General features: G+C 63.9%; 1 protein-coding gene across 1 annotated transcript; it reads right to left on the bottom strand.

Annotated features, from left to right (window-relative positions):
• Positions 1 to 1,226: 1,226 nt before the first annotated feature.
• Positions 1,227 to 26,451, bottom strand: FHAD1 (forkhead associated phosphopeptide binding domain 1). The gene is given in 33 exon segments (XM_050909663.1): positions 1,227 to 1,310; positions 2,012 to 2,071; positions 2,327 to 2,492; positions 3,494 to 3,714; positions 4,512 to 4,592; positions 4,980 to 5,107; positions 5,956 to 6,091; positions 6,781 to 6,883; positions 6,885 to 6,936; positions 7,233 to 7,251; positions 7,451 to 7,559; positions 7,912 to 8,005; positions 8,008 to 8,070; positions 8,923 to 9,038; positions 9,353 to 9,434; positions 9,960 to 10,185; positions 10,426 to 10,515; positions 10,744 to 10,851; positions 11,756 to 11,893; positions 12,218 to 12,288; positions 13,750 to 13,945; positions 14,323 to 14,475; positions 14,866 to 14,958; positions 16,236 to 16,343; positions 16,789 to 16,893; positions 17,294 to 17,359; positions 18,813 to 18,943; positions 19,322 to 19,445; positions 20,256 to 20,486; positions 20,781 to 20,872; positions 22,057 to 22,327; positions 25,959 to 26,165; positions 26,356 to 26,451. Coding segments are annotated over 33 exon segments (4,020 nt in total).
• Positions 26,452 to 27,440: the final 989 nt, after the last annotated feature.

The following is a 27,440-nucleotide window of genomic DNA, read 5'->3' as shown; positions in this document are numbered from 1 at the left end:
GCAGACGGAAGCCCACCGCGCGTCTAGGGGGACAAGCGGGACGCGTCGAGAACCAGAGCCCTGTGGCGGTGCCGCCGACCGTGCGGGCCGCACCAGAAATCAGGCATCGGCCATCGCACGCCCCTGGGTGCCTGCCGGCCCCGGGGAGGCTCTGCCTGGCAGCACACCCGCAAGCCCACACGGTCCCTACGTCAGAAAGCCGCAGCCCCTCTGTGCTGCTTTCAGACCTTTTTGTCCTATCAAAAAAAAAAAAAAAAAAAAAAAAAAAAATCCCCAAAAACCCACCCCACAAACCCACCGGGGTTTTGCTCACGTCCACATTATCCTCAGCTGAAAAGATCTGCCGAGGACTCGGCCCAGGCCGCTCCGAGCGACGCAAAGGCGGAGGGGCCACAGGAGCGACGTGCGCGGGAGCTGCCCGTTGCCCGCAGAGAGACACACCCCCCCCCCCCCAAAAACACCACTGCTCCCCAGAAACCAGGGTCTGCTCTCACCCTCGCTACCAGCTGTAGCGGCAGCGGGGCCGCGTCGACGGCAACGGCGGGCGGGCAGGCGAGCCCGTGTCATCGCCCGTCCCAACCGACCGGGACCACGCCGGCGTCTCCCCGGGCTCATTCTCACACTGCTGCTGGGACATACCAGCGTGGCCGACGCGGCTCCTCTTCTTCCCGTTACCACGTGGCAGCTCGCCGCAGCTCCCGTCGGCACCATGCTCTGGCGTTCCCGGGGTGCTACGTTTCCGTACCGCGTCCTGCCTTCTGCTCCGACTCCCCCGTGACACTACAGGCGCTGGAGGCCGCGGGAGGTGCAAGCGCCGGGGACGATCCAAGCCGTGCAGGCTTCACATGCTCGAGGCCGCTTCCGCAGGGACAGGGCAGAGCCCACGCAAGTGACTTCACAACACGTGTACCGTATACGCTGGGCTCTATTCACACACACACGTATATATACATACGCACGCACACACGTGCACGCTGGGCTGTATCCACCCAACCTTTTCTATCGCCGTAAACCCCGCCACACGGTACAGGACACCTACCGCGGGGAACAGAAGGTCCTACGCGCCATACAGTCGCACCAGCGCGCCCGGGAGCTACAGGATACCGACGGGGGTTCCTCAAAAGGCATCCCCGCCTCGTTCCACGTCCGACATTACGGAGTCCACAGCGCGACGACCCGTTCCTGCCACGGACCTTCGCCTACCAAAGGCCCGTGCGGCGCCTCTCCTACGCGCTTCCCATCTTGACGGCTTCTGCCCTGCGCTCCTCGGCCTTCAGCTTCCCCGAGCAGACAGGCTTCTTGGCTCCAGGCTGCAGAACAGAGAGACGCGCCGAACGCCACGTGCGCCCGTGAGAGCTCGGCACGGCCTTCGCAGCGCCCGCGGGTCACGCATGACCTTCCCTTCCCCATCGCCCGCCACCTTTGGCAGCGGGATGCCGCCATGCGGCCGAGCCCAGCTGAGCGGCAGGGCCCCGGGGAGCCCAGCCTCTTGGGACGGTCAGACGGGCAGCTAAGTCCCGAGTCCCTGACCGATGGAGCTGGCCGTGGCGTAAAGCGCAGGAGCTGGGTATCGCACGGAGCTCCCAGCTCTGCGCCGGGCGTCTGCCCCACCGCCGCCGCCGCCGCCGAAGGGCACGGCCACCCGCAGTACCCGACAACCAGAAAACCGCGCCAGGCCCACCGCGCGTTCCTAACCGATGCCAAAAGCTAGGTAAGTGCCTTACACGGGGCTCGCAGCTTCTGCCGAGCCTCCACGCTGGGCTGCTTCGCCTCTCCGGCTGCAGCAAGCGTGCACGAGGCGCGTCCCCAGAGCCCACGAGGCTCCTGCAACTTTCCGCCCGCTGGTGCCCCGGGGGTCTCTCACCACAACCCCTGCTCTCCCCTTGACCCAACGCCTCCTGAGCGGTCGCCTCAGAGAGCGCAACATCACGCGCGGCAGACCGCTCGCTTGCTCGCCTCGCCTCCGCGGCGTGCAACCAAGCGACCGGAGAGCGTCGTGCCTTCCCCCAACTCTGCCTTCTGGAGAACGGGCACAGCCTGGAGGCTCCTTCGCCTGGTCCTCCGCAAGGCTCTGGCTACCACCGGCAGTCACCTTCCTTCCACTTGCGGGACTCGCCTCGGGCGTCGCACCAACAGCCGAGCGTTCAGGCTGTGCCGCGCATCCCCCGTGCCTTCCTATGTCACCGGGGCAGCCGCCGCTTGAGGCGCCTCGCTGAACGCGGAGGCGCCTGCTGACCGCCGTGGCCTGCCTTGGAACGCTCGGGCGCGGGGACGCCCGGCTCCCGGCACTCCGGGCGTCCTCGCCGGCCCGCTCCCGCGTTCTCACCTTGCGCGGTTTGGCTGCTCGCAGCAGCCTCTTCTCCTGGTTCAGCTGGAGCTGCGTCCTCTCCAGAGCCTCCTTCAGCAGAGCCTTCTCTTCCGCCTCCCTGGAGGCTTCATCTTCTAGTTTGGACACCTCCTCCTGGCACCTTCGCAGGGATGCTTGGTTCAGCCTGTACGAAACAGGAGCAGGGGGGGCCGTCACCCACATCGACCCCCCGACCCCCAGCTGGGCGCTCTGCCCGGGAGAGACGGCTTTCCAGCACAACCGTAGCGCACTTGCTTGCGTCCCTCCTAAGACGCTCCCTCCCCCTCCCCGGGGTGACACGGAAGGGCATCAGAGCGGCTAACACCTCGCGAGGACCCGCACGCGTTTCAGCCAGCGTTTTCCCTGCTCCAATTCCTTACACCGTGGAAAAAGCCCTCTCCTCCCGCCTTTGCCGAGACGGAGAGGCCGCCTCTTCGAGGCCTCCCCCTCCGGCTCCCCCCCGCCGCGGCGATGGCCACGATCCCTTCTGTTCAGCGTACGAGCCCGGAGAGGGACTCTGGGTGGCCACGTCAGCACTGCCGGCTTGGAGATCGCTATCGGACCGCTCGCCTCCTTTGCAAACGGTGGCACGCTTACACCGGCCCCGAAATCTCTTGCCTCACCGCTTTTTCCGGTGCTGCGGGCAACGCGGCTTCCGCATTTGCGCGGCGAGCGGCAGCGGGGCTCGCAGGAGCGCGCCCGCGGGTTCCTCCCCGCTCCCTCACGCGTCACCTTGCGCGGCAGCTCGCGGAGCGGCAGCGTCGCCTTCGGTCCGGCCAGCCCTCCCCATCGGCTCCCGCGCCTGCCTTGGTCCCGCCGACACTGTCCCTCCAGCCCAGCCGCTGCCGTCCCAGGGGTCCGGCCACCCCGGACCCGGGAGGCTGCCCAAGTTTCCCCGACTCTGACACTGCTCAGCTGCGTAGGGCCCCGCACGGCACCACTGCAGAGAACCGAGAGGCCAGTTCTCGGCTGCGCCCGACCCTTACTTTCCGACACCGTGGCCACGACGCGACCGGTCCCAGGCGGCCGCGCCAGCTGGCAAGGGGCCGCTCCGCTCCCTTCCCCGACCTTCCCCGTCACTCGGCGTCCCGGGGCTCGGTCTCACTCGGACCCGTGGCCGCTGACGGCCACCTTGCCTTTCGGTACCTGAGCTGCTCCACGCTGGCCTCGTAATCTTTCAGCATTTCTTCTTTTCTCTCCAGGCGACTCTGGAGGGTCCTGATCTTCTCGTACAGCAGCTCCAGGTCCTTCCGTCTCCGCAGGCCCGCTTTTTCCCTCTCCTCCGGAGGCAGGTACTTCAGAGACTGCATTCCTGACAGCTCCTTCACCTTCATCAGCCTTCCCAGAGCACCAATGACGTCCAGGTACTGCGCAAAGAAGAGGGAATGCCTTATTTCCCAGGCCGGCCGCTTCCTCTGCCCCGTAACGTCACACCGCTCAGCCACCCGCTTCCATTCGGCTCTGCTGAGGAGCTGAAACCGTCACGCGGAAACCGCCGCGTGCCTTCCCCCTTGTTTGCTTTCCACGCGGGCTCTCCCCGGGCGAGCTTTTCGAGCGCTCCCTAAAAATACGGCCGGCCGTGCTTCACTCGGGCTGCACGCGTAGAGGCACTCGGAGAGGCGACGCACCGCACCGGCGCGCAACCCGAGCTCCAGACCAGCCCCTTCCGCACCTGGCGTTCCGTTCCCAGCCGCCCGACTCTTTGGGCTCCCTTTTTTTTCCCTTTGTCCGCTCTTTTTGGAGGGAAGAGCCCCACGTTCGCGACCCACCCGCTGCGCTACCGACCGACGCCTCCTCTGGCAGCCGCCTCCCTCCCCCCGCAGCCTCTCTCGCATCAACTTAGCGGGCGCCTACGTTGGCGAAGGTCTCTCTTCCTCCCCGACCCTACCTCTCTCCTCGAGGACCAGCCCTGACTGCCCAAGAGAACGCCCCCCAAAGACCTCAGGCGGGAAGGCAAGAAGGATGCACCCCACTGCACGTTCTGGGGTCCCGAGACGTCCCGGCAGACGCCCGGCGCGCCCCGGGGTCCCGCAATAGGCAGTGCATCCTCGACCACGTTCCTGCGGAGCCCTGGTGCCAAGCGCTTCCTTCTGAAACGCGCCCAAAACCAATCCACCCTCTACGAGCGCCGGGTACCGGTTCCGCACCTCTATCGCTGACGTACCATCTGCTCGCCGAGGTCTGGCGCGTCAGCCATCGCCGAGCTCGCCGCCCCGTCCGAGCCGTTAGGAACGTGGCCAGGAACCTGCACAGACAGGGAAAGACAAACGGCACCCGCAGACCGCCCTGGCTTTGGGTCGAGCTGCCTCCAGCCTCCCCCTTCCGCCGCACGGGGAAAACCGCCCCGGCAACGCCGCCGTCCAAAGCCTCCCCCCCCAGCCTCCCTGGCTCAGCCTGCGGCATCTCCGAGCAGCGGTGCCGGGCAATTTGGTGCTCCTGACAGGAGCTGCGACCCTCTCGGCGAGCGCTGCCTGCCATGAGGCTGCATCTTACGCGCTGCCAGATTTGACATCTCCCCCTCTCCCCGCTGGCTTCTTGCGTAGCGTATCGGAAAGCCTACTTCTCCCTGTCCCCGGGGAACGCGTTTCCAACGAAGCCGCAAGCGCCGCGAGCCACACGCTGCCTTGCTCACCTTGCCGGCCTTCAGTTTCGTGCCCGACACGGGAGCAGGTTCCTTCTCGAGACCTCTTTGCCGGACCGTTTCCTCTGGTAAGTCTTTCGGCAGGACCACCAGCGCCTCCGAACCCTTCTTCGTGGCAGCTGGAGGCAAACACACACCCACCGAGTTGTTCCGCTCTCCGTGTGACGCGCCGTGGCTTCGTTCCTCCGCCACTTTGAGGCTCGCCCCGTTTCCCCTTCGGGAGACCGTGCGCCGAGAGACGCCCAGGCTAGGGAGCAACGCCTGCGCCAGCCTTCCCTGCGCACACCGCTATCCCGGCGTCGCTTTCTCCGCCTAAGTCGGACGCAACCCCGTCGTTCAGACGGCGAGGCTGAGATTGCCCCGCCAACTGCTCCTCTGCCGGTAGCTTCTAACAGAAATGGCGCCGCTTTTCCAGACCGCTCTCGGTACAGGGATAACCCACGATGGAAAGGCACCGAAAGTGAACGGGTTAGCTAGGGCGAGCAGGCGATTCTCGCAAGGTACTGTGCGCTTGCAAGGCTCGGCAAGACCGCAGCACCCAGGGCTCGCTTCCGTCAGGTGCCTTGAGCGCAGGAGCAATCGTGCACGGAGCCGGCCGTGTGCTCGCGTTGGGCTCCGACTGGATGGCACCTACCGCCGCGCAACCCTTCGCCAGGTAGCCTCTCTCTGCTGACTCCCGCAAACGCCACCTCCTCACGCGCGTACGCTGACCGACGCTCGACGCCGGCGACTGACGCCGAGCGCCTTTCTAAAGCCCGTAGCCGCGCTGCGCGTTCTTCAGAGCGGTTTTCCTACCGCCTGCGTGCACCACCGTGCCCGCACGGCAGAGCGGACTTGGCAAGGGAAGAGCCTGAGCCCGTTGCAGGCGAAGGGCACGAGCCCCTAGCGTTACGTGCTCCGCCGGCACAGGCGCCGGGGTCCGCCAAAGGCAAAGGGACCTTCCCTTTATAGGGACAGCCGCGCTTACCTGAGGACTGCCTCTTCTCCAGCGCCTTTACTCTCTCCCGGAGCTCGGCCAAGCCTTCTTTTTGGCGCCGGATCGTTTCCTCGTGCCGCAGGCCTCGGCATTTCGCGCCGAGGTCGGCCAAGTCCAACGCCGGCTCCTGGAAGAAGCGGCCCAGCCGGGTCGCGCCCAGACCGCATCTGGCTCCACGCGAGCTCAGCTTCAGCCTGGCTTAACCGCAGCCTTGCCGACAGGCGCTGCCGATGCCCTCGGCACGTGCCGAGAACCAAGCCCACGGAACGTCTCACCCCACGGCCTCTCCGTGGGTTCGTGGGGTAGAAGAGCGGCATCAGAGACCCCTTTCAGGCTCCGCCGTCCCACCCGTGCCCCGGTGAGGACATAAGCCCGGCCAAATGCTCCAGAGAGCTGGGAGAGGGGCGGCGTGTGCCTCTGAACGGCCACGTCGGCTTTTTTCTCCGGCACTTTGTGCTACCGCCGAGCATTTGCCGCTACACTCGGTGGCCTGCCTTTACCTGTGGCCTCCTGCACTATTCTCTTTTGAACCGTGCCCGTGCACACGGGCCCTCGCGTTTCCCTATTCCAGCCCCATCCGGCTTGCTGCGTTAAGACGAACGTCCAAAAATCCGCGACGGGCCAGGCCCGTCGTCGCACCCTGCCCGCAGCTAACGGTGGCTGCAAGCTGCCCGCTCGGGGCCGGCCGCCGTCGCCCCCGCGGCCCTGCTCGGCGAGAGGCGGTCGGCTCCCGAACGGCGGCGTCGGCCGGGCTGCTCCTCCAGCGCTCTGCGCTTCCCCTCCTCATCGCTACGTGCGGAACGGGACGGGCGACACCTCCCGCTCGTCATCTGCCTGTGAGTCACCGCTCGGCCCCCACACATCCAGCCTTTGTCGCCGGCACGCTGTCTGCCGCCGTTGCGGTACAGGATGTACAACTTCTCCAGTCCCGCCATCTGCTGCTGCTGCAGCAGCAGCACCCACCTTCGAGTCCTTCCCGTTTCGAGCGCCGGGGACGTCACAAGGGGATTCCGCACAGGAGACCAAAGACCCTTTATTCCTGCCCTGTGCACCTAAGCTACCCCTAACTCCTGCACGTCCAACCCCGTAGATGCTTTTGGGTCGCCAGCGTAGCCAGCAAGGCCGGGAAAAGGCAGGAGCGCTCACAGATCTCGCCGCTGCTCTCCCCTCTGACTGGCAATTATTGCAGCCATCAGTACGCACCATGCTTCACGGCTCCAAAGCGCTGTACAAACGTCAGCTCGTTGGCCAGCAGCGGATGCCCGTGCCAGAGCGCCGCCAGCACGCCTACCCCGGCTCGCCGGTGGCAGCACAGGCAGCCCTCGGCCAGGGAAAGGGCGGCTGGCGCTCCGGCCTTCAGCCAGCATCGAGCAGATGCGAGGCTTGGCCGGGCGTCGCCGGGTCTCCCCACGATGCAGAGAAACCCCGCGTGCGCCATCGCCCTTCTCAGCAGGGCCAGACCTCAGCGGCCTCCATGCGGACTTACCCTCTCGGAGGCTTCGCCCGCCTGCACCGGCGTCCCAGGAGCATCCTTGGGCTTTTCCGCCATTTCTCGGGAGGCATCCGTCAGCGCCTGGCCATGGGCTCGGGCTTGCCTGCGCCAAGAGACGAGGCCCTTGTGGGACACCGTGACGGACGAAGGTCGCCCAAACAGCTGGCGGAGAGGAGCAGCAGCCCGGCCGCCCGCCGGCGACGACCATGGCATGGGTGGGAACGTTCGCTTAGTTCCAAGCGACTCAGACGCGCGTCTGCCGGCGTGAGCTCCGCTAGACCACCCCCCCCTCCCCGTTTCAGTTCCCATGGCGCCTCCGTAGAGACCACGTTGCCGAGCTCAGTTGTGATGCTCTCTCGCGCGCCTTTTACTCCCTGCGAGACGCCTACCTGCCATCGGCCGCTGGGAATCTACAGAGCAGCTTCGGCAAAGCATCGGGTCATGGCGGCACGTACCTTAACTCTTCAGCTGCCACTTCCAGGGCTCGATCCTTCTTCTCCACGAGGCCGGACATCTGCGATAGCTTCTCTCGGAGCAGGTTCAGTTCCGCTCTTGGCGTTTCAGCCGGCTCCGGTTCCGCTCCAGTTCCACCTTCTGCTCCTCGCCCAGCTCCCCTAGGCACGCAACAGCTCCGTGGGTTTCTGGCCGTCGCGTCGCCCAGCGCCGGGGGCATCTGCGGCTCTCGGAGAAACGACGATCACGGACGCGTCCCCTTTTCCCAGCGCACCCTCGAGGGGAGCCGTCAGCAGTAGCGGACCTCGTGCCCGCAGAGCCTCGCCCTGCCCTCCACAGCAGCCCTCGGAGCCCGGGCTGCGCCAACAGACCTTGCTTTACTAAATCAGAAGGCGCAAGGCCAGTCTCTTTGCGTGGCCAGAGATACGCCAGATCCGTCGCTTGCTACGGCAATTTTCCTTCAGATCGGAGAACAACAGGGTTGCCAGCGTTTCCTCACCTGCAGACTTCTCCCTCCTCACGCGTTCCTCGTAGGCTCTGCCCCCACGTTCATGTTGCACCATTACAGGCAGCGAGAGCAAGCCACGCACGTGCCTTAGTTTTCAGGCTCAGGCTCGCTTCTGCCCGCCCTGCCGGGTTCTCCCAGAAAGCCGCCCCCCAAAGCGCAACCGTGCCCACCGAGGAGTCCCAGGCAAGGCTCTGCCGGTCTGCCGGCTTCGGATACCTTAGGCTGCAATCAGCTCACCAGTGGGATTTGGAGACGGATGGCCTCCGGGCCGTCCACCCCATCTCCACCTGCTTACCCTCGCTGCTATCGCTTAGCCAAGGACCGCGAGGAATTCCCCTACCCACCGGGAACGGACCGCCTGCTTTGCCCCGAGCAGGGCAAACGGCTTTGCTTTAGGACAGTGACATCAATTTCCCGCCACCTGCGCGTGCCCGCCGGTACCTACCCCTGTTACCGCTCGGAAGAGGGACGGCAAGACGGAAACCAGGCAGCACGCTTCACCCACCTCTCACGTCCGACATCCTGGCCCTGGTTCCCGCGAGCTCTCTGCTTAGTCCGGCGATGACGGCCTCCTTGGACAGGAGCGCGCTCTGCGCCGCTGCCAGCTCCTCCCTGAATTTCCTGAGGAAGACCGTTGCCGGTCGCACCGTTCACTTGAAAGACTCCTGTCGCGGAGCCCGCACACGCCTTCCCGAGCCGCGTCGCACGATTCACACAGACCCGTTCCTTTTTTGACGGCCGTTCGGCATCGCTTTGATGCCATGTGCCCTTAAGACCGTCTCAGCCTAGCAAAAGGACTCTCTTCGCCGTCACAGACAAGCAGGATCTCAGGCCAAGCTGCAGACGGCCCCTGGGTCTTCCTTAAGCTCTCCTAGCGAGAACGGCTCTTCTCCGAGCCCCGCTGAACAAGACCCCCGTCAGCAAGCGCCGCTTACCTCAGGCAACCGTGCGACTCTGCGGCGGGACAAACCTCCGGCCAAGCTCCCAAGGTCGGCTCGCTGGCATCACCCCGAAATCCTACACAAGGACACAAGAACAACGGCCAATCGCTTCTTCGTTACGCACACACGGTCGGCCCGCTTGCTTCGGCTATGTGCATCCTTTCCTTCACGACAGCTTGGAAGACCCCGGCCCATCGTTTTTTGGGAAACCCGTGTCTCTTAGGGCCCAGTTCCAACAGCGCTTCAGACAGCTTCCATACATCCTTGCTGACTCGGGATCACTTATGCCCGGGGGCAGCCCCGAGCGCTCCAGTCTCATCGACTGAGAGGGCAAAGAGACCCTTCTCCGGCAGGAGAGACCCGTCTCCAACCGTGGCGCGCTACCACCAGTCCCCAAAGCCACGCAACAATATCCTGCGACTCCCTGCGAAACGGCTTCTTCAGGGACCCGCGGAGCTCATCCTGCCTGCAGGCAAACCTCAAACCAGCGCCTTACGCAACGCTCTCCGTAGCAGCCCATGCCCTGTTCCACCTCGAGAGACGTTTCACATTAACCGAGAAGCTTCCCAGTAGAGACTCGTCCCCCGTGACCCTTAGCTACCTTCCATTTTCTCCACGAGCGCCGCACGCTCCTCCTCCAGTGTCTTCTGCTGCTGCTTTGCCTCCAGCAGCCTGTCCTCTAAAGCCACAATTGTCAGAGAATGCTGCTTGCTTTGCTCTTTATACTCCGCGATTTCTTCCTGCCGTTTCTGCCTCTCTAACTCTATCTCCTCCTGAACGGTCTTGAGCCGCTCGTCTCGCCCGAGCACCCGCTGCTGTAACGCCGCCTAGGAAACAAGGCGCGCAATCCCCGTCGGAAGCGTGGCACGTGTTTTCCTTCGGGAGCACGATCGGCATCGTCTCGCCTGGCTAGCGCTCAGAAGGACAGAGGGAAGGGACAGATGTCAGGGACGGGGGGAGGCTGCAGTGCCCTGCCCCCCTCATCGGCAGGGACCGGCAAAGCCTCCTTCCCCGAAACCGCGTCTGCGCCGCGTCCTCTGCCGGCACGCCGGGGCTGTTGGAACTACCTCTCGTGTCGCGGCTTCCTCCAGCTTCTGCACAGCTTCTCTCAGTTTGCAGTCCGTCACCTCCTGCTCCTTTGACTTCCTCGCTATTGCCTACACGAGGAAATCGGCACTACTTGAGAGGTTAGCAAGCTCGCGGGGATCCACCCTCCTCTCCGCAGAGAGGCATCTACGTGTATTTGGCGGGGGGCGGGAGGGGGGGAACCCCACGGTCCGCCGATGGCCCCTGACCAAACGGACCGCCACGCTACAGAGCACTTTCAGATTTCTTTAGTCCGAGCATGAGCAGCGCCCGCTTCGCCTCCCGTGCGTGCCACTGACCTCGGTCACGCTTCTCAGGCGGCCCTCCAGGTCTCGGACCTTCTTCTGTTCTTCCTCCACGGATCGCTCGCACTCCTCCTTCGCCTTGGCGACAGCGCTCGCCAGAATCTGAGAATTGACAGCCCACGGTTTCAGTACCAAAAAAAATCATACCGTTCGGCACAAGACCTCGACTCCAACGAGGACAGCAACCCCGAGGGTCCCTGCTCTGGAGCAGGGGCGCCTTACGGGAGCAAAGCTTGGCAGGACACGAGGCGACTCGATGAGGGAGGGGACGAGAGCGCCTGGGGAAAGGTACAGCAGAGAGACCAAGGAGGTGCCGCGCTCCTGACTGCCTCCTGACAAACCTCGATGCCAGGAAACAACCGTTCCCGAAGCGACGGACGCAGAAGCGTGCTAGAAACCGTCTTACGAGAGCACCACGCTACGCTGCCCCCACCGCGACGCCCAGACGCAGCAAACCACCGATTCGCGCCTTGACTAACGCTACGTCCCGCACCAGCGCCGTCGGCTCGACGCCCGGGGCTTCCCCGGGCCTGCGGGCGACCCGGCGAGAACCCGCCGGGCAGCCGCCCCCCCCGGCTCCAAAGGGGAGATGCTTTTCCAGCCCAAAGAGACCTAAAAGGAGGTCAGCACAGCAAAGGCGGGGAGCAAAAGGCTTGCGAGGAAGCCTACCAGCGCTTGCATTCCCTTGATGACAGACCGCGCCGTGTCTTGCTAAGCTCACGTATCCGGATGATGCTCCGTGCTTTCCGCTTTCTCCCAGGGATCGACCGGCAGCGGCGCAGCCTGCCGTTACCCACAGCTGCTTCCCCCTCCCACCGTGGATACTTTGGGGAGCTAAAATCGGCCACGTCGATAGCGGAGGGTATGCGATACCCAGGCTCTCGGGACCGCACCGCGACAGTTCGGGGCTAGAGCCTTCTTCCTCTCGCTAGGCGACGCTACTGCGGACACCCGGTTTTCCCCGCATAACAGCCCTTCTCCTAACAACCGCCTGGGGCTACCGTACCTCTTTGTTCTCCTTGTCCTTTTCCAACACCGTTTGCTTGATTCGCATCTGTAGGTCTTGCTCGTGTTTCGCTTCCAGCTCCTTCACGTGCTCCCGCAGCAAAGCCGCCTGCGACTCCTGAACCCTCTCTAACTGGGCCTACGGGGAAAGGGCAGACGGCGAGGCATTAAGGGAAGCGTGTCGGCAGCAGGGCCAGAAAGAAACACCCCGCCTACGTTCGCTCGCAAGCTGTTCACAAAGGAGAGACGCTCTCCGTCCTCGCCGCGTTACGGATACGGACGCCGAGGCGCTGGCAGCCGGCTCCGGCTCCTCCATTCCCCTGCATTTACTGCAGGCCCAGGGACCTCCGCTCCCGTACGGGCCCAGTTCGGGTCCCGCACCGGCTCGCTGAGGACTGCCGTCATCTTTCCCGAGACAAAGACCCCCAGTCGACTCAGCTGACGTACTCGCACGTTTCCGTACCTGTAGCATCCGATTCCTCTGTGCGGTTTCCCGAGTGTTTTCCAGCAAACTCCCGAGAGCAGCCAACAGCCCTGCAAAAGCCAACGGAGTCTCGCTGTACGGGCTGCTCGCCCAGCCCACGTACACCACCCGGCGCATCCTCGAGGGCCTGGGGACGCCGCTTGCCTCCCGGCAACGCTCGCTTCGGCCACTGCTGACCTTCAGCCCCGGCCCGCAGCCCCCCCCTCGCCTGAGCCGGGCAGGGGCCGGTTCCCCGCTCCTCCGTAGGCAGCAGGGAGGAGAAGGGCCCGCTGCTAACTTCCCACACGGTCACCCCCCCCGCCGCTCGCTGGGATACCCGGAAAACACACTCAACCTGGGTTTCCCTCCCAGTCAGGGGCAGCGGACGTGCCGGTGTCAGCTGTCGGGGCAGGAGAGACCTGCGGGCAACAGTTCTGCCCGGCACCCGGAGACCCTCGCTAGCCTCTTGTGATGGGATTCCGATTCCGGCTCGGAGATCCCCTCGGGAAAGGCTCCCAGGGGCCAGGCGAGGGTTTCCCTTCTGCATTTACTGGAACCGCGGCACATTCCCACCCCCAGGAGATCGCTGCTCTTGCTGAGACACCGCTGGAAGGCGGCTCGACTGCGCACGCAGCCCAGATGCCTGCTCCCACGCAGAGACTTGTTTTCCTCATCACACCCTGTCACCCGTTTCGCTGCGTCACCCCGTCTCCTCTAAGCCCGACGCTGCCGCGGGAGCCGAGGACGCCTCGTTGCTGCACGACGCTCCCGCTGCCATCGTGACCGCTCTCTGCTGACCACGGCGGCCTCACCGGTGCCGCTCCAGGCCGCTGCTGCCCAGCACCCACCACCTCCCGCACCCCCGTGCAGCGCTGCCATGAGAGCGATGCTCCCCCTCCTCCCACGCCGCTGGCAGAGCCGTGACTCCTCTGCGGTGACGCTCCACAACACGGGACGCCGTGACGCAGACCTCCCGTGTTCTACAGCTGCTGCGTCGCCCACCCACCCACCCTTCACCTCAACTCGTCTTCGGCAGCCTCCACACAGCGCTCGCTCTGCCACGCCGCAACAGAGGCGGCGCAGGAAAGGGAAGGCAAGGTAATTCGTGACCTCGCGACAAGGGGTTCCGATCTCAGCCAGCACCACGGCCACAATCGCGGCCGAGAAGCGCTTCCCATCCGCCGCCAAAGCAAAACCCGCTGTAACTGAATAACCGCCACGTCAGTAGATCGGGTCCACCACAGGTAGGCATCGCATCCCGCAGACAACCCCCCCCGGCCCCTGCCCCGAGTCCTACGGGTGCCACTGGCTACACGGGGCGACCGGCGCCGCAGAGGCAGGGGATAAGAGCACGCACGCTGCCTGAGCGGGTTTCTCAGTTGCCCGAACGGCCTGACGCTGGCACCGACGCGGGGGCCTGGCATCCCCACGCGGTGGCTCACGCCGGACTTCCTCCTCGACGGCTGGCTACCTACGACACCCCACCCGGAGCAGGTTTGTTCCTAGGGACAGCCAGCGAGCGGCACGCGGACCTTTGCCGGAGGCGCGCAGGTCCATCCCCGCGCTGGCCAGGAGCCGCTCCGCGCCCTCCAGCCAGGAGAGGGGGACGCCCGCCATTTCCACCACCGCTGCCCTGATGGCCGAGACAGAGGGATCCAGGCACGCCGCCTCCAGCCTCCCCAGCTCCCCTCGCAGGCTGGCGCTGCTGCACGAGCTCCGCAGGCAAGCCTGGAAAAAACACAACCGGCAAACAAGCTAGCCCCCGCAGTCAGCAGCGGCCTGCTGGGACTCGGCAAACGCCGCCGCCTCTCTGAAAAAGTCCTGCGTAGGACCACGCAAACGCTTTGGTGCAACTCTGCGCTTCACGGGTCGACGTCTGTGGCGGGAACGGCTCCGGGCAGGCCCGGGGGAGGACGCGCTTCTGCGACGCCTCCTGTTTCTTGCCGACCAACGCTTTTTGGGGCTACGCTCGCCTCTCGCGGATCGGGAGGCCTGCGCGGAGGCACACGCCTGCCTTTTCCCCAACCTATCCTTGGGCCAAAACACGGCCCCCGTGCCGCTTATCTCCTGGCTGCCACTTGGTCGTCGGTATTTAAAGGACTGACCTGGAGCTCCCGCAGGGATTTCTTCAACGCCTCGACGTCGGCAGACACCTCCTTTTCCTTCGAGAGCCTGGAGCTTAATTCCTCCTGGAGACGCTTCTCTCTCTCGCCACTTTGTTGGTTCTCGTCAGAGATCTGCCTGACCTTCTCTATCACCTGGCAAAAGCGTGCGAACCAAGAGGAGGATAAGGCGCTATCGTGACACCCTTTTGCAGCCGAGGGACGGCAGATCGTCTCGGCGAGCAACGACTGAGACTTCCTGCAGACGGGTAGCCACGTCAGACTCCCGGGCTTCTCCCTGTTGCAACCCACTGCCTCCGCCCCAGCTTTGGGGGACTAGAAGGGCCGCATCTCCTTCATCGTGGCACGGAGCACTGGCATCACCCTGGCGTAGCTGTGCCACGACTCACGGTCTGGAGATGCCGGGACGCTACCGGCACTACTGTGCACGGAGCAGGTGCCGCGGCCGTTCTGCAGCGGCCGACTCGAGCCACAGCGGGCTTTGGAGGCACCGAGTGTCTCTGCACGCCGGTATCCAGAACTCACCTGCTGCTCTGTTACGGCTTTCCCTGCGACGCCTGCCGCTGCTGCTGCTGCTGGAGAACAGACTCGCATCACTTGGGTTTTGAAGGACTCCAGCTACAACCGCGATCGAGGCAGGAAAACAAAAATCACTGATTGTCGCTACCAGCTCTGCTGGTCTGCTCTACCCAACCCTGCACGCGTCAAGGCAAAGGGCGTCCCGGTGCCCGCCGTGTCCCGCGCCCAGGCCCCGTGCACGCTCCTGCCCTCCCCTCAGCACATCGCTTTAGCTCACGCACCATTTTCACCGCCCAACTTCGCAAGGGTTCCCTGACAGCCCTCCTCTGACCCCGTTGGCTGGCACCCCGCCGGCAGCAAGGCCCTGCCGTCAATCATGTCCCTCACTTTGCCTGCAAGGTGTCATCACCGGTACTGCGCACCGGGGAGGCAAGGACAATGCGACTCCTGAACATCTCCTGCTGCTGCTGCGGAAGGATTACCAGGACAGGGGGCCGGTATACATTGCAAAGGACAGACCGCCTGAGAGAGGCGGTTGCTCCCTCCCACGTTCCAGCGGGCATTTCCCACAGCTGACTCCTGCTTCCTCCTGCGAAACAGCTGGGGCAGGCTGGGGACAGCGGGGGATGCCACCCCCAGTCTCTCTGCAGGAGCTGACAACGACAACCGTTCCCACCAAGGGCAGCGCTTTACACTTCTGTATCACAGCTCGTGCTGGCTCCTCCTGGGGCTCCCGCAAACGGCTGTCCCTGTGCTAACCTACACGGCAGAGCCCAAAGCCTCCGTCCGCCCTTAAAAGCTTGAGGCTGCTCTTTGGCTCCACTCTGTGCAAAACCCGGGGTTTAGTTTCTAAACACAGGAGCAAACTACTCCTTGCTTTCTCTGCCTCTCATTGCCTGGGCTTCCTAACAAATTCACGCTAGCACAACTCTGCGTTGCAGTTTAACAGCGGGGAGGGGGGGGGGCGGAGGGGTGCGTGCCATGACCTCCTTTGCGTGAAGCACGGCTTCATCCCGGTCATCTCGCACGATGTTATTCTGCAAAGGGCCGTCTCTGCCCGGAGCAGCATTGCCTAGGCACGGAGGAGGGTTTGCACAGGGCCCGGACAGCGTGACTACGATTACAGAGAGCGGTAGCGTGCTTCTGCATCCTATTACGCTCGCCGCCTCTTCCACGCCGCCGCCACAACCCCTGTGGGGATAAGCCTATTCCGCTGCACCTGACAACAAGTTAAGCCCCGTGCCAGGCTTCGGTGCTCAGGACTCTGCACTCCCTCTCCTGCGCTCCGGCACGACATCCTTCCCCATGGGGAAAGCCGTACTTTTGCTGCCTACAGCCCAGGCGGCAGGCTGCTCCCATCCCTGCCGCCCGCCTACCTGCTCCTTGGCCTGCCCCACGTCGGCTCGCAGCAGGCGCTCCCTGCGCCCCATCTCCTCCAGCTGCAGAGCTTGCCTGGCGCAGGCTTCTCGCAGCTCCTCCTCAGCCTGCAACGACGGGAGCGTTCGCGTATCAAAGCGATGCCCGAATTTCATGCCGCCGGCACTCCTACCCCGACTCGCCGCCGTTCGCATCCGGCAACTCCAAACGTAGCTTTGAAACGCCAGCAGACAGGCAGCAATCCGCTCGCCGGGGGTGGGTTTCCAGCATCGGACCCTTAGGGCCGCTTGTCGTCTGGGTTTGGTGCCCGCGACATCGTCCCCTCCTTGCCTTTCTACCACACCGCTCGCAGAGGGCTGCCTGCTACCCGAATGCTCTTCTTCCCTCGGGCTCCGTGGCCGAGCTCGGCACGTTTTGACCCCCTGCCCGTACACAGCCTGCGTGCCCGGGGCTTGCCGGCCCTCGTCCCAGGCGGCCGAGGCGCCTGCCGTGTGCTCGCCAGGGCGTGCCTGCCCTCCGCCGCGTACCCTGCTTGGGAAGCCGTACGGTTACCTTGGCTTTCTCGGCCAGCCGCTTTCGGAGGCTCTCCTGCTCGGTGCGGTACTTCTGGACTTCCCCCTGCAGCCCCTCCAGGTCGCGTTCCAGCTCCCCGATGCGCTGCAAGAGTCCCGGGACAGCAGAGGGTCTCACCGGAGGAGCTGCGCCTTGCCTCGCCGGAGGACTTTAACCGACGAGCAACACATTTTCCCCACCCACCCCGTTCCGTTCCCCCTGGCGTGTTCTCCCAACCTCTATTTGCTAAAGCCGTTAGATCGGCTTTCCAGTGGACTTTCAACCTCATTTCTGACAGCATTCTCCCGCATCGCGATGCGGCGTTACGATTTTTACAGGAGTTTACGCTTCTCCGGTTCGTTACGCACGTTAGGTGCCTTCTATTACAGGAGCCGGATTCAAACCAGCTCCCTTAAAACGCCCAGTTAATTATTCTCTCCGTGATGCATTCCTGCCGTCGCTGCTCTCCCGTGTGCTCCGTCCCCCCAAACGACATGAGACTCACCTTTCGGCATGCGATTCCTTCTCGCTCTCCGACGTCGTGCTTCAGTTCCTCTTGAATTCTGGAGCACTAGAACGAAGAGCAACCGGGGAACAAAAAATCATCAGGCCAGGCAGACAGCATCACCTCCGCAGCGAACATCCACGCGTGCTTCAGCGCTACCGCCCAGCTACCTGCTCAGAGCTACCTAACGGCTGGCGGAGCGCCCGCAACGGGGTCAGCAAGGCCCTGAGAGCATCTGCGCCTGGAAACGCTCGCCTTAAAGCCGCGCCTGGCCGAGACAAGGACAAACGTCTGCAGGGAGTACCCGACAGACAGAAAGTCCTCTGGCCTCCAGAACACTATCATAGGGACAGGGCAGGGGAAAGGACGCAGGAAAAAAATATGCTTCTACAAAACATCCACAGGAAGCCGAGCGTGACCATCAACAGATGCTTCCAGGCTAATCGTCGCTGCATCAGACGCCCTTTGCAGCTCTGCGTTTCAGGGGATCGGCGTTTCAGAGACCGACCCCGTTCCGCCTGTCCCCAGCGCCCGGCTGCCTCTCCCGCCAGCCTGCCTGCACCAGCTCCCGCCTCCCTCCGGCTCTTCCTGCATCCACGGAGCGGGGAAAACCGCAGCGGGACGCCCTGGGATGCACCCTTCGCCTCGACACGAGTGCTGTGGGCCACCCAGTGCCACCAGGCACCCAGGCAGGACGCTTCCCCGGGACGCCTGGTCTCCCTCCCGCATGCAGCGGCAGCGGCTCGAGCGCTCGCGCCTAGCCCCTTTCCACCCGCTAAAAAGGGCTGGTCCTCGGCAAAGCCGGGCCCATCGTGAAATCCTTCATTGCCAGAGAGCTGCTTGGGGAGAACGCTTGGCCAGGTACAGGCTGGCAGATGCGGTGACCCATGCCTGCACCCCAGGGGCCCCGCGCATCTTTTCCAGTGCTTTCAATTCACAGTCCCTCGGCTCAAAGCTCCTGGCAGAGTGCTCGTGCAGCCAGCCAACACGCAGCGCCCGCTCCGCGCTTATTATGCGGGCAACGCGGCTCTGCCGGTTGAGGAGGGAGCTGCAGCTCCAGAGAAATGGCCTGCTGCGCTCGCCGCTTTCTTTAAGGGAAAAACCCATCTGGGCTGCAGGGAGCCACTGGAACAGGGGGTTTCCATGGCTCCTCAGGAGGATCTTGGCACGAGCGCTCGGCGCGCGCAAATAGCTACTGCGCTCCCAGAAATCCAGGGCGCGCAGTGCCTGAATGCCGAATGCGGAGGGGGATTCGGCTAGGCGAGGCGAGACCGCTCCGTGGGCATCGCCTGGCACCACCGCAGCCCCCCCGCTGCCACGTCCCAGCAGTACGGCTCTGCGACTCCTATTTGCACGCAGCCCGGACCCTTGGGTTACAACCGCCCCGACACAGAGCCCCGCAAACATAGCTGCTCCGCTCCTTAACACAGCGACAAGCGTCACCCTCCTCATCGCGGTCTCCCACGCCAACCCGTGTGCGAGACGGTACGCTAGTGAGCCTGTCACGAGGGCTGTTAACCTTGGCAGAAACGATTGCTAGCCGATCGTCCTTTTCTCTGCTCTCCTTCTTCAGTTTTTCAACATCTTCCTTGAGCCGCTGGATTTTCTGCTCCTTCCCAGCCATCGCCCTTTGCAGGCTGGTCGCTAGGCCTGTGAAAAACAACCCCGGTGAGAGGCTACCCCAGCGCGTCCCCGCAAAAGCCCCTCTAGCCGCTGGGCTGCCATCCTCCCTCTTGGACAACCGTCGGCCCGGGAAAGCGGATTCGGCTTTCGGCACGCCGTGCTGGACATTGCTCTGTGACGGCATCGCTCACACACTCCCCGGAGGACGAGCAGCTCCTGCGCGTCCCTTTTTGCTGCCTTGCCGCGTCAGATCCACGGCTCTGACGCAGAAACAGAGGTCGGGCGGTTTCTACGAGCCGCTCCAAACCGCTTGTTACCCCGACAGCCTTGCCAATGCTCGCTCGTTACCAAGAGCCGGGCCCAAACCGCTTCGTGCCCCTACGCGGGGCTCCAGGGATGCAATACCTGCAGCCAAAGCGTGGTCCCTCTTCAACTTCTCGCTTTCTTTCCGCAGCCTTCCGATCTCCAGGTCTCTCTCGTAGAGGGAATGGCCAAAAACCTGGCTCGAGCCTTTCTGCAGCTTGCCGATCTGCAAAACACACATTCACCCGCGTCCCTCGCCGGATCGCTTCGCAACTCTATTACAGCCCCCTTCGGAGCGGGAAATCTAGCGCTTTCCGGGCCACGGGCCGATGGGGTTACGCTTTAGCGTCTTCGATACGGGAGGGCAGGAGGCGGCCGCGATCGGCTGGCGAAGACGCCCAGCCGCCGACCCGCGTGCCTCGCCTTGCACCGACACCTCGCGTTGGCCCTTCTCCCACGCTGGAGATGCTCGGGAGGCCTCCGCCGCTGCCTCTCCAGGACGCGTTCTGAGCTCTCGTAAAGCCTGGGTGCGTGCTACTAACGTATCCCTGGAGAAGACAACTACGAGCCCTCTCTCCTCTGCCCAGCCCCTTCTTCTCGCCAGGACGCCAAGGGGCCACCATGCCGCCTTTGGGACGGGTATTCCCCCTGCAAACGCAACCACGCAGCCCGCTCCTGGGGCAAGAGGGGCGAGGGGGAAGCAAGGGCTCCGGCCGCCTGGTCCGAGGTGGTTGTACCTGCCTTTCCCCCGCCAAAGGCTGCTTAGGCTTCTGTTCCCCTCCCTGCTGCGGCATTACAGATCCTACCGTGTACCGGGGAAAGAATTTATTACCGACTTCTTTCAGGGAAACTCCCACACAAAGCAAGCGAACGTGCAAACCAAAACCACCAGAAGAAAAAAACCACCCCCCGCCCCTCGTTTCCCTCGGCGCCAGACACGCGACCTGCTCCTCCTAAAACCTGGCTGTTAAACTCAAAATACATCGGTGTCACAGAGGTATTTGCCCCGCTCGGTGCCTGTTGAAGTGTTCGGTACCTGTTCCCTCAAGGCTTCGATCTCCTCCCTTTTGGCTCCCAGCTCTCGGTCGAAGGCGAGCAGCTTCTGGGACAGCTCTACCTCGTTCCTCGCCGCCGCCTGAGCCAAGGTCTTTGCCATCGCCGCAATCTCCTCCTGCAGATCTCTTATCGCTGCACCTTTCTCCTTTGATTCCGTTTCCAAACCAGAGGGGCGACCGATTTCCTTCTCCAGCCGCAGAAGCTTTGCACCCTGCGGGCAGATGACGGGTGCCGTCTGTCGCTCTTGGGCTACGGGGACGCCGGGCTGCCCGCTCCTGGGGGTACCGACGCCTGGCCATCGACCGCACGGACCCGCTCGCCCCGGCTTCCCGCATCCCGCCCGTGCCCCCAGCAGTCCCCCCATCCACAGCAGCAGACCCCTGTGGCGACAGTCCCCGCACCCTGCCGGGACACGCGGTCCGACACGCAACCGTTCGGCAGGGATCGCCTGCTCTGCCGAGGACCGGGACAGGGACGGCGTCCCTCACGCCTTCCCCAGCATCACCTTCTCCCGCGGGAGGAAATTCGCGTCGTGAGTCCCCGGGGAAGGGGCTCTGCCCACACCGCTCGCACCATCGCCTGAGACGCCGGTCGGGACTGCAAGAAAGCAAACGCCACAGCAACAAACGTCAGCATGAGAACCGGTCGCAGGCAACGGCGACACTTCTTCTTGTGGCGTCCCTCTCGCGCGTCTGAAAACTCCTCTAAGGCGGCAGCAGCTACTTTACGGTCCGTGAGGTCGGTCCGCAACCAGAAGAGAAACCAACTATTTGGCACTAAAAAGACGCTTACCGAGGCAAACAGTCTGCACCGCAGAGAGGAATAATACGCCTCTGGGAACCCAAAAAGCCTCAAAGGCAGCACAGACGCAGCAGAGAGAGGCCCCTCCGACTTTTCAGTGTTGCCCAGCCCCACAGAAAGCAGCTATGCTTTCATGGCTTCCCACGCGTCAATAGCTACGCTCGCTGAGATTAATGCGCGTGGATCCTTTTTGGCTCCGTTTCCCACAAATCAGATCGGGACGCGCTACCTCGGAGCGCGTGCTTCCCTCCCTTTACCTTCGCTGCCGTTCCGAGTTCTGCCCGCGCACGCGTCTTTCAGCGACGCTGCTGGGACCGCACGGTACTGCCGCTGCTCTGGAGCGCCCGCTGTGCTTTGCCACCTCGCGACTGACTTTGCATGGCTCGTGACTGCTCAAACAAGCCAACCCCAAGCCAGGGAAACAACCGGATGGCGGATCGGGCCGTAACAAGCTGCATTCGTGGCCAACGCCTCGTCCTCCAGCTGTACGATTCCCCCAAAGCCTCGCCTCTGCTCCACCGCTATCGCATGCGCTTCTTTTTTGAGGCCTGTCGGCTATGAACCTACTTTAAAGTGCCTGCGCTCGAGGCAGCCAGTTACTGCACTTCACAGGAGGAAAAAACGTCAAACAGGAGACAGGAATGGGTGCATGAGTCACCCGTGCAGATACAGTTAGTCATCGCCCTTCCCGATCGCACGCAAGGAAAAAGGAAGGGGAAACGTCCCTCTTGGCTACGAGGGCAACGGCGTGCCCCTTGGCCCGTCACAGCCCGTTTCTTTACGGACCCAAACGCCTCCGAGGACCACACGCGGTCTCCCGTTAGCTCCGCTGGACAAGGACTCACGCCCAGGCACTGGCAACGCTCGTCGCTTCTCAGCTCGTACCAAAACTGCCTCTGCTCGGGCCGACTCCGCTCGACGCCAAGCCGCTCAGAGAGGACACCAGGCTCCAAACCACCGGGTTTGGCGTTGGGGCGTACCTGGCCTCGCCGCGGAGCTCCTACTGCAAGTGTCCGGCGAGACGGCGGCGGCCACGCTCCTAGCCCTGGCGCTCAGGGGTCGCTTCCGCAGCGGCGGATGGGGCACGTGGCCGGCTGCTCCGGGAGCCCAGCTGCCGGGAGAGTCGGGGGGATGCCGCCACTGCAGCCAGGGGAGGTGGGGACGAGAGGCGGGAGGCAAGGGTTTGGGCTCCGCAACCCCCTGGAGCTGCCCGGTCCACGCTGTGAGGCGTTTCACGGGGGGACAGGACACCTGCGGGGCAAAAAGACCACGCTAGCGGCAAGATCTCAGGAAGGTGTTCAGCCCCTGCCACGCGTGCCTTCTGTCGTACAAAACCCCAGGCACGGATCCAAGCGGAAGCACGTTTTTAGTCCTCTCCCGTTGCCCTGGCCCGAGTACCAGATTTAAGCCAGGAAGCCCAAGCGCTTTGCTGAAAGCAAAAGGAACGATTGGGCCTTGCTGATATCTGAGCTCTTCCCTCTCTCCCTCTAGATTTGACCACCCTAATTCTGCAGGTCGTTCGCAGCGTCGGGAAGCCCTCGTTCCGCCCCTCTCCTGGCTCCCACGCAAGGGGTCCTACCCTGTCGTTTCTCCCATTCACCGCGCTGAACCCAAGCCTCTCGGGGCGCTCCTGGCTTGCCACCGCGTTTATCAGACCTTACGCTGGGCCCGTCAGACGCGTACTTAGGACGCTATCTGCTCTCCTCCTTAGGAGCAGAGCTTTCCAGCACGGTACAGACATGCCACCGTTAAGGTCTCATACGTCGGCTTACGCATAGCCCTCGGTCACGAGGGCTAAGCTCAGCCGAGCTATGCATCCGCCCGCGTGGCCTCGGACCTGGCCCGGACGCAGGACCTCCAACGCCCGGCGCTTATCCTGGCGTCTTCCTGAAAGAGAGCCAGAGGCCCCAGCGCACCTTCCCCGCTACTCCGGCACCTCGCCTTCTTCCCAGAGCGCATCGGAGCCCCGCCGCTTTTGCTAACGATGCTACTCCGGCGCGCTTCCTCACGGCTCCGTTCCCCCATGACATTCCGCCGTCCCTTTCCGGGCACTTGGCCCGAGGCGCTGCAGGGATGAGACTGCTCGCTGGGTCTCGCTCCTCTTTACAACACGTTCCTCTAATACCGCCGAAAAGGAGAGACGCTTCCCTATATTAGATGCCATAAATGCTTCACAGGGTGCAAGGCAGAGGTGATTTACTCTCCGCAGCCCGCAGCGTCAGGCTTCAAAGCTATTCCACCCAAGGAGGACCACAGAGCCCAGAGTGACCAAGAGGCACCCACGGGGCTTCCTCTGCGTCACGGTGCAAAACTGCTTTTCTGGGCGCATCCTGCACGTACATGTTTGCCAATTCAAACGCTCGCTGCTCCAGCGGGAACTAGCTTTACCTAACCAGCACCGGCACCCCGGCCGCTCTGGCTTCGCCGTGCAGCTGAGCGCGTTTTAACTTGCTCCGGGCCAAGCCTTTCTGGACAACTTTGGCTCCAGCGGGTCAGCTTGCTACGCCAGGAATCTGGCTGAGACCCCCAAGCCCTGTATCTGGGTGCACAAACCGGCCAACTCCAAGTAGGTTTTCTTCGTATGCGGGCACTGCTAGGAGACCGGGCCCTGCGACTCCCGCTACCAGCCACGCTACAGGCACAGAGTTCTGCGACTCTGTCACAGTATCCATTTTCTCAGACTCCTCGAGAGCCAAAATAATAACGGCAATCCCAGAACTTCTCAACCCTTAACTGTTTTCTAGCCCAAAGGCTCCACGACCTCCACAGACATCCCTCAGCAGTTCTTCTGGAGACAGGTGACTTCTCACTACATCCGACCGCATTCTCCCCCCGCTTCACCGTTGCTTCGGATTGCTCTTGCAGCCCAAAGTCAGGCGCGACGCCCTGGCCTCGCTGTGCGGAACGCCACCGCGTCTCCAGCTACGCCCGCTGCGGCCAGGCCGAGCACCGGTCAGGGCCGGACCTGTTCCTTTGCTCTAGCTCTGCTCCAAAGCCCGGCTCCTCCGGGAGCAAGCAGCCGCTGAGGAAACCCGCAACGCCCGCCGAGGAGAAGGACCTTTCCCAGCCCGGCCGCTGCTCGGGGCCAGCTCGCTGCTGGGCAGCCCGCCCCGTGCTTTCCCCTTGCCCTGCTGCACTGCCCGACTCCCTTCAGCAGAGGGAGCTCAAGATTTGCAGGTCCCCGTCCCCCCCCATCCCGGCTCCCCCCCGCCAGCTTTTCCCCAGAATCGCCCAGACGAGCCTGGGAGCCTGCTCCTGCTCCCGGGGCCTTCCCTGGGCAGCAGCCCCCCCCCTTCCCTGGGCAGCGGCACCTCATCCACCCTTCCCTGGCCAGGAGCACCCCACCCTTACCTGGGCACCCTTCCCTGGGCAGCAGCCCCCCATCCTTCCCTGGGCACCAGCACCCCATCCACCCTTCCCTGGGCACCCTTCCCTGGCCAGGAGCACCCCACCCTTACCTGGGCACCCTTCCCTGGGCACCAGCCCCCCACCCTTACCTGGGCACCAGCACCCCATCCTTCCCTGGGCACCAGCACCCCACCCTTACCGGGCCACCCTTCCCTGGGCACCCTTCCCTGGGCAGCAGCCCCCCACTCTTCCCTGGGCACCCTTCCCTGGGCAGCAGCCCCCCGCCCTTACCTGGGCACCAGCACCCCATCCTTCCCTGGGCACCCTTCCCTGGGCAGCAGCCCCCCGCCCTTCCCTGGGCAGCAGCACCCCACCCTTCCCTGGGCACCCTTCCCTGGCCAGGAGCACCCCACCCTTACCTGGGCACCCTTCCCTGGGCACCAGCCCCCCACCCTTACCTGGGCACCAGCACCCCATCCTTCCCTGGGCACCAGCACCCCACCCTTACCGGGCCACCCTTCCCTGGGCACCCTTCCCTGGGCAGCAGCCCCCCACTCTTCCCTGGGCACCCTTCCCTGGGCAGCAGCCCCCCGCCCTTACCTGGGCACCAGCACCCCATCCTTCCCTGGGCACCCTTCCCTGGGCAGCAGCCCCCCGCCCTTCCCTGGGCAGCAGCCCCCCGCCCTTCCCTGGGCAGCAGCACCCCACCCTTCCCTGGGCACCCTTCCCTGGCCAGGAGCACCCCACCCTTACCTGGGCACCCTTCCCTGGGCACCAGCCCCCCACCCTTACCTGGGCACCAGCACCCCATCCTTCCCTGGGCACCAGCACCCCACCCTTACCGGGCCACCCTTCCCTGGGCACCCTTCCCTGGGCAGCAGCCCCCCACTCTTCCCTGGGCACCCTTCCCTGGGCAGCAGCCCCCGCCCTTCCCTGGGCAGCAGCACCCCACCCTTCCCTGGGCACTCTTCCCTGGGCAGCAGCCCCCACCCTTACCTGGGCAGCAGCACCCCATCCACCCTTCCCTGGGCACCCTTCCCTGGCCAGGAGCACCCCACCCTTACCTGGGCACCCTTCCCTTGGCAGCAGCCCCCCCCATGCTTCCCTGGGCACCCTTCCCTGGGCAGCAGCCCCCTGCCCTTACCTGGGCACCCTTCCCTGGGCAGCAGCCCCCCGCCCTTACCTGGGCAGCAGCACCCCAACCACCCTTACCTGGGCACCCTTCCCTGGCCAGGAGCACCCCACCCTTACCTGGGCACCCTTCCCTGGGCACACTTCCCTAGGCAGCAGCCCCCCACCCTTCCCTGGGCAGCAGCCCCCCACCCTTCCCTGGGCACTCTTCCCTGGGCAGCAGCCCCCACCCTTCCCTGGGCACCCTTCCCTGCGCAGCAGCCCCCCACCCTTCCCTGGGCACCCTTCCCTGGGCACCAGCACCCCACCCTTACCTGGGCACCCTCCCCTGGGCAGCAGCACCCCATCCTTCCCTGGGCACCAGCACCCCATCCTTCCCTAGGCAGCAGCACCCCACCCTTACCTGAGCAGCCCCATCCACCACCAGCTCGAAGGACGCTCCCCCAGCGCCGAAGCGCAGGATATCCCCCGGACTCACTTTCACGGCCGCGTTTTGGACCTGGCAGCCATTGACAAAGGTGCCGTGGGGAGAGTTGAAGTCCTGAAGGACGAAGCTGTTGTCCGAGGCGGCGAATTCGAGGGCTGCGTGACGATCTCCTACGCCTGCGGACTGGCAGCGGGCAATCAACAGGCAAGCAGGGAACCCGCCAGAAAGCAGCTCAGGCTCGGTTACTGCTTTGCCGAGCCCCCCTCTCCTTGCTGTACGTCTCAGCATAAGCAAGCTGGAGGACCCCAGTGCCTCCTACTCCCTACATCCAAACCACCGTCCGTTTTACGACGGTCGGCTTCCTCGCCCCTACCTGCAGGACGATGTCGGACCCTTCGTGACTGCCTATCGTCGTGGTGTGCGGTTTCAGCCGAAAACATCCCTCCGAACTCTTTAGAAAGGCTCGCATCATCCGGCCCCTTCACCTGCAAGGCTCGCGTTCAAAAAAAAAAAAACAAACCAACTACTCCTTTAACAATCCCCCATCCAACACACGCAACCCAGCTAAGAACGTCTTGACCGACTCGTGCGCTAGAAATTGTACAAAATCAACCCAAACGTGGCTCTGCCCCGGCCGGCAGCTCGGCCGCAGCCTTGCAGTAGCCTTGGTAACCCCGGCCGCGCCGGAGCCTGCTGCTGCCCTCCTGGGTGCGTTTTTCTCTTTGCTTTGGTTTTGTTTTGTTGTTTGTTTTTTTTTTTTCCTTCTCCTTTTCCCAAGCAACTGGCCTGGCAGCACAACACAGCTCCGCGCCGGCCGCAGCTCTCCTTGCCAGCACGTGACGCGCACGGGAACGTTTCCCCGCGTATCAAAAAAAAACACCTCACGGGGGGCCGCACAGCCTGCCAGGGCTGCTGACAAACATTTTTTCCCCCCTCTTTTGCTTATTTTGTATTTAATACCGTACACGCAAGCACAAACAGGTCTTGCAACCTCCGGCAAGCGGATAAACGTCGCCGCCTGGCGATGGGGACGCTGCCACCCGTCAACACACTTCTCCATTGACATGCCTTCGTCCCAGGCTGCCACCCACCCTTTTTCAGCCAAAACAGGGAAAAAAACCCCACACTTGCCACCGACAAATTCACCCTTCGGCCAAACTCGCAGGCACATGGACAGCAGGAGCGGGCATTGTGCTGCGAGAGCGGCTACTGCCCCACCGAGCTGCAAGCCACCAGCAAAGCTGTTCGGACGGACAGACGCACGCGAAACCACAGCGCTTCCCCCTGAAAATAAATTGCCCATCTACAAATATCCTGCAAACAAAGGTTTCCTGCTATTCCCAGGGCTGCTCTGATGCTCGGCAGGACCCGAACGCCAACCCCGGACAACGTGGCCACTCTGCTGACCGGGGGCACGGTCAGCTGTGCCGTGGCGATTTGGCACCCCCGGCTCGCCGG

This window comes from Gymnogyps californianus, chromosome 21, assembly GCF_018139145.2.
Source record: "Gymnogyps californianus isolate 813 chromosome 21, ASM1813914v2, whole genome shotgun sequence".
Lineage (NCBI taxonomy): Eukaryota > Metazoa > Chordata > Aves > Accipitriformes > Cathartidae > Gymnogyps > Gymnogyps californianus.
Note: the sequence above shows the minus strand (reverse complement) of the source record. Positions and strands in the feature narration are given on the sequence as shown.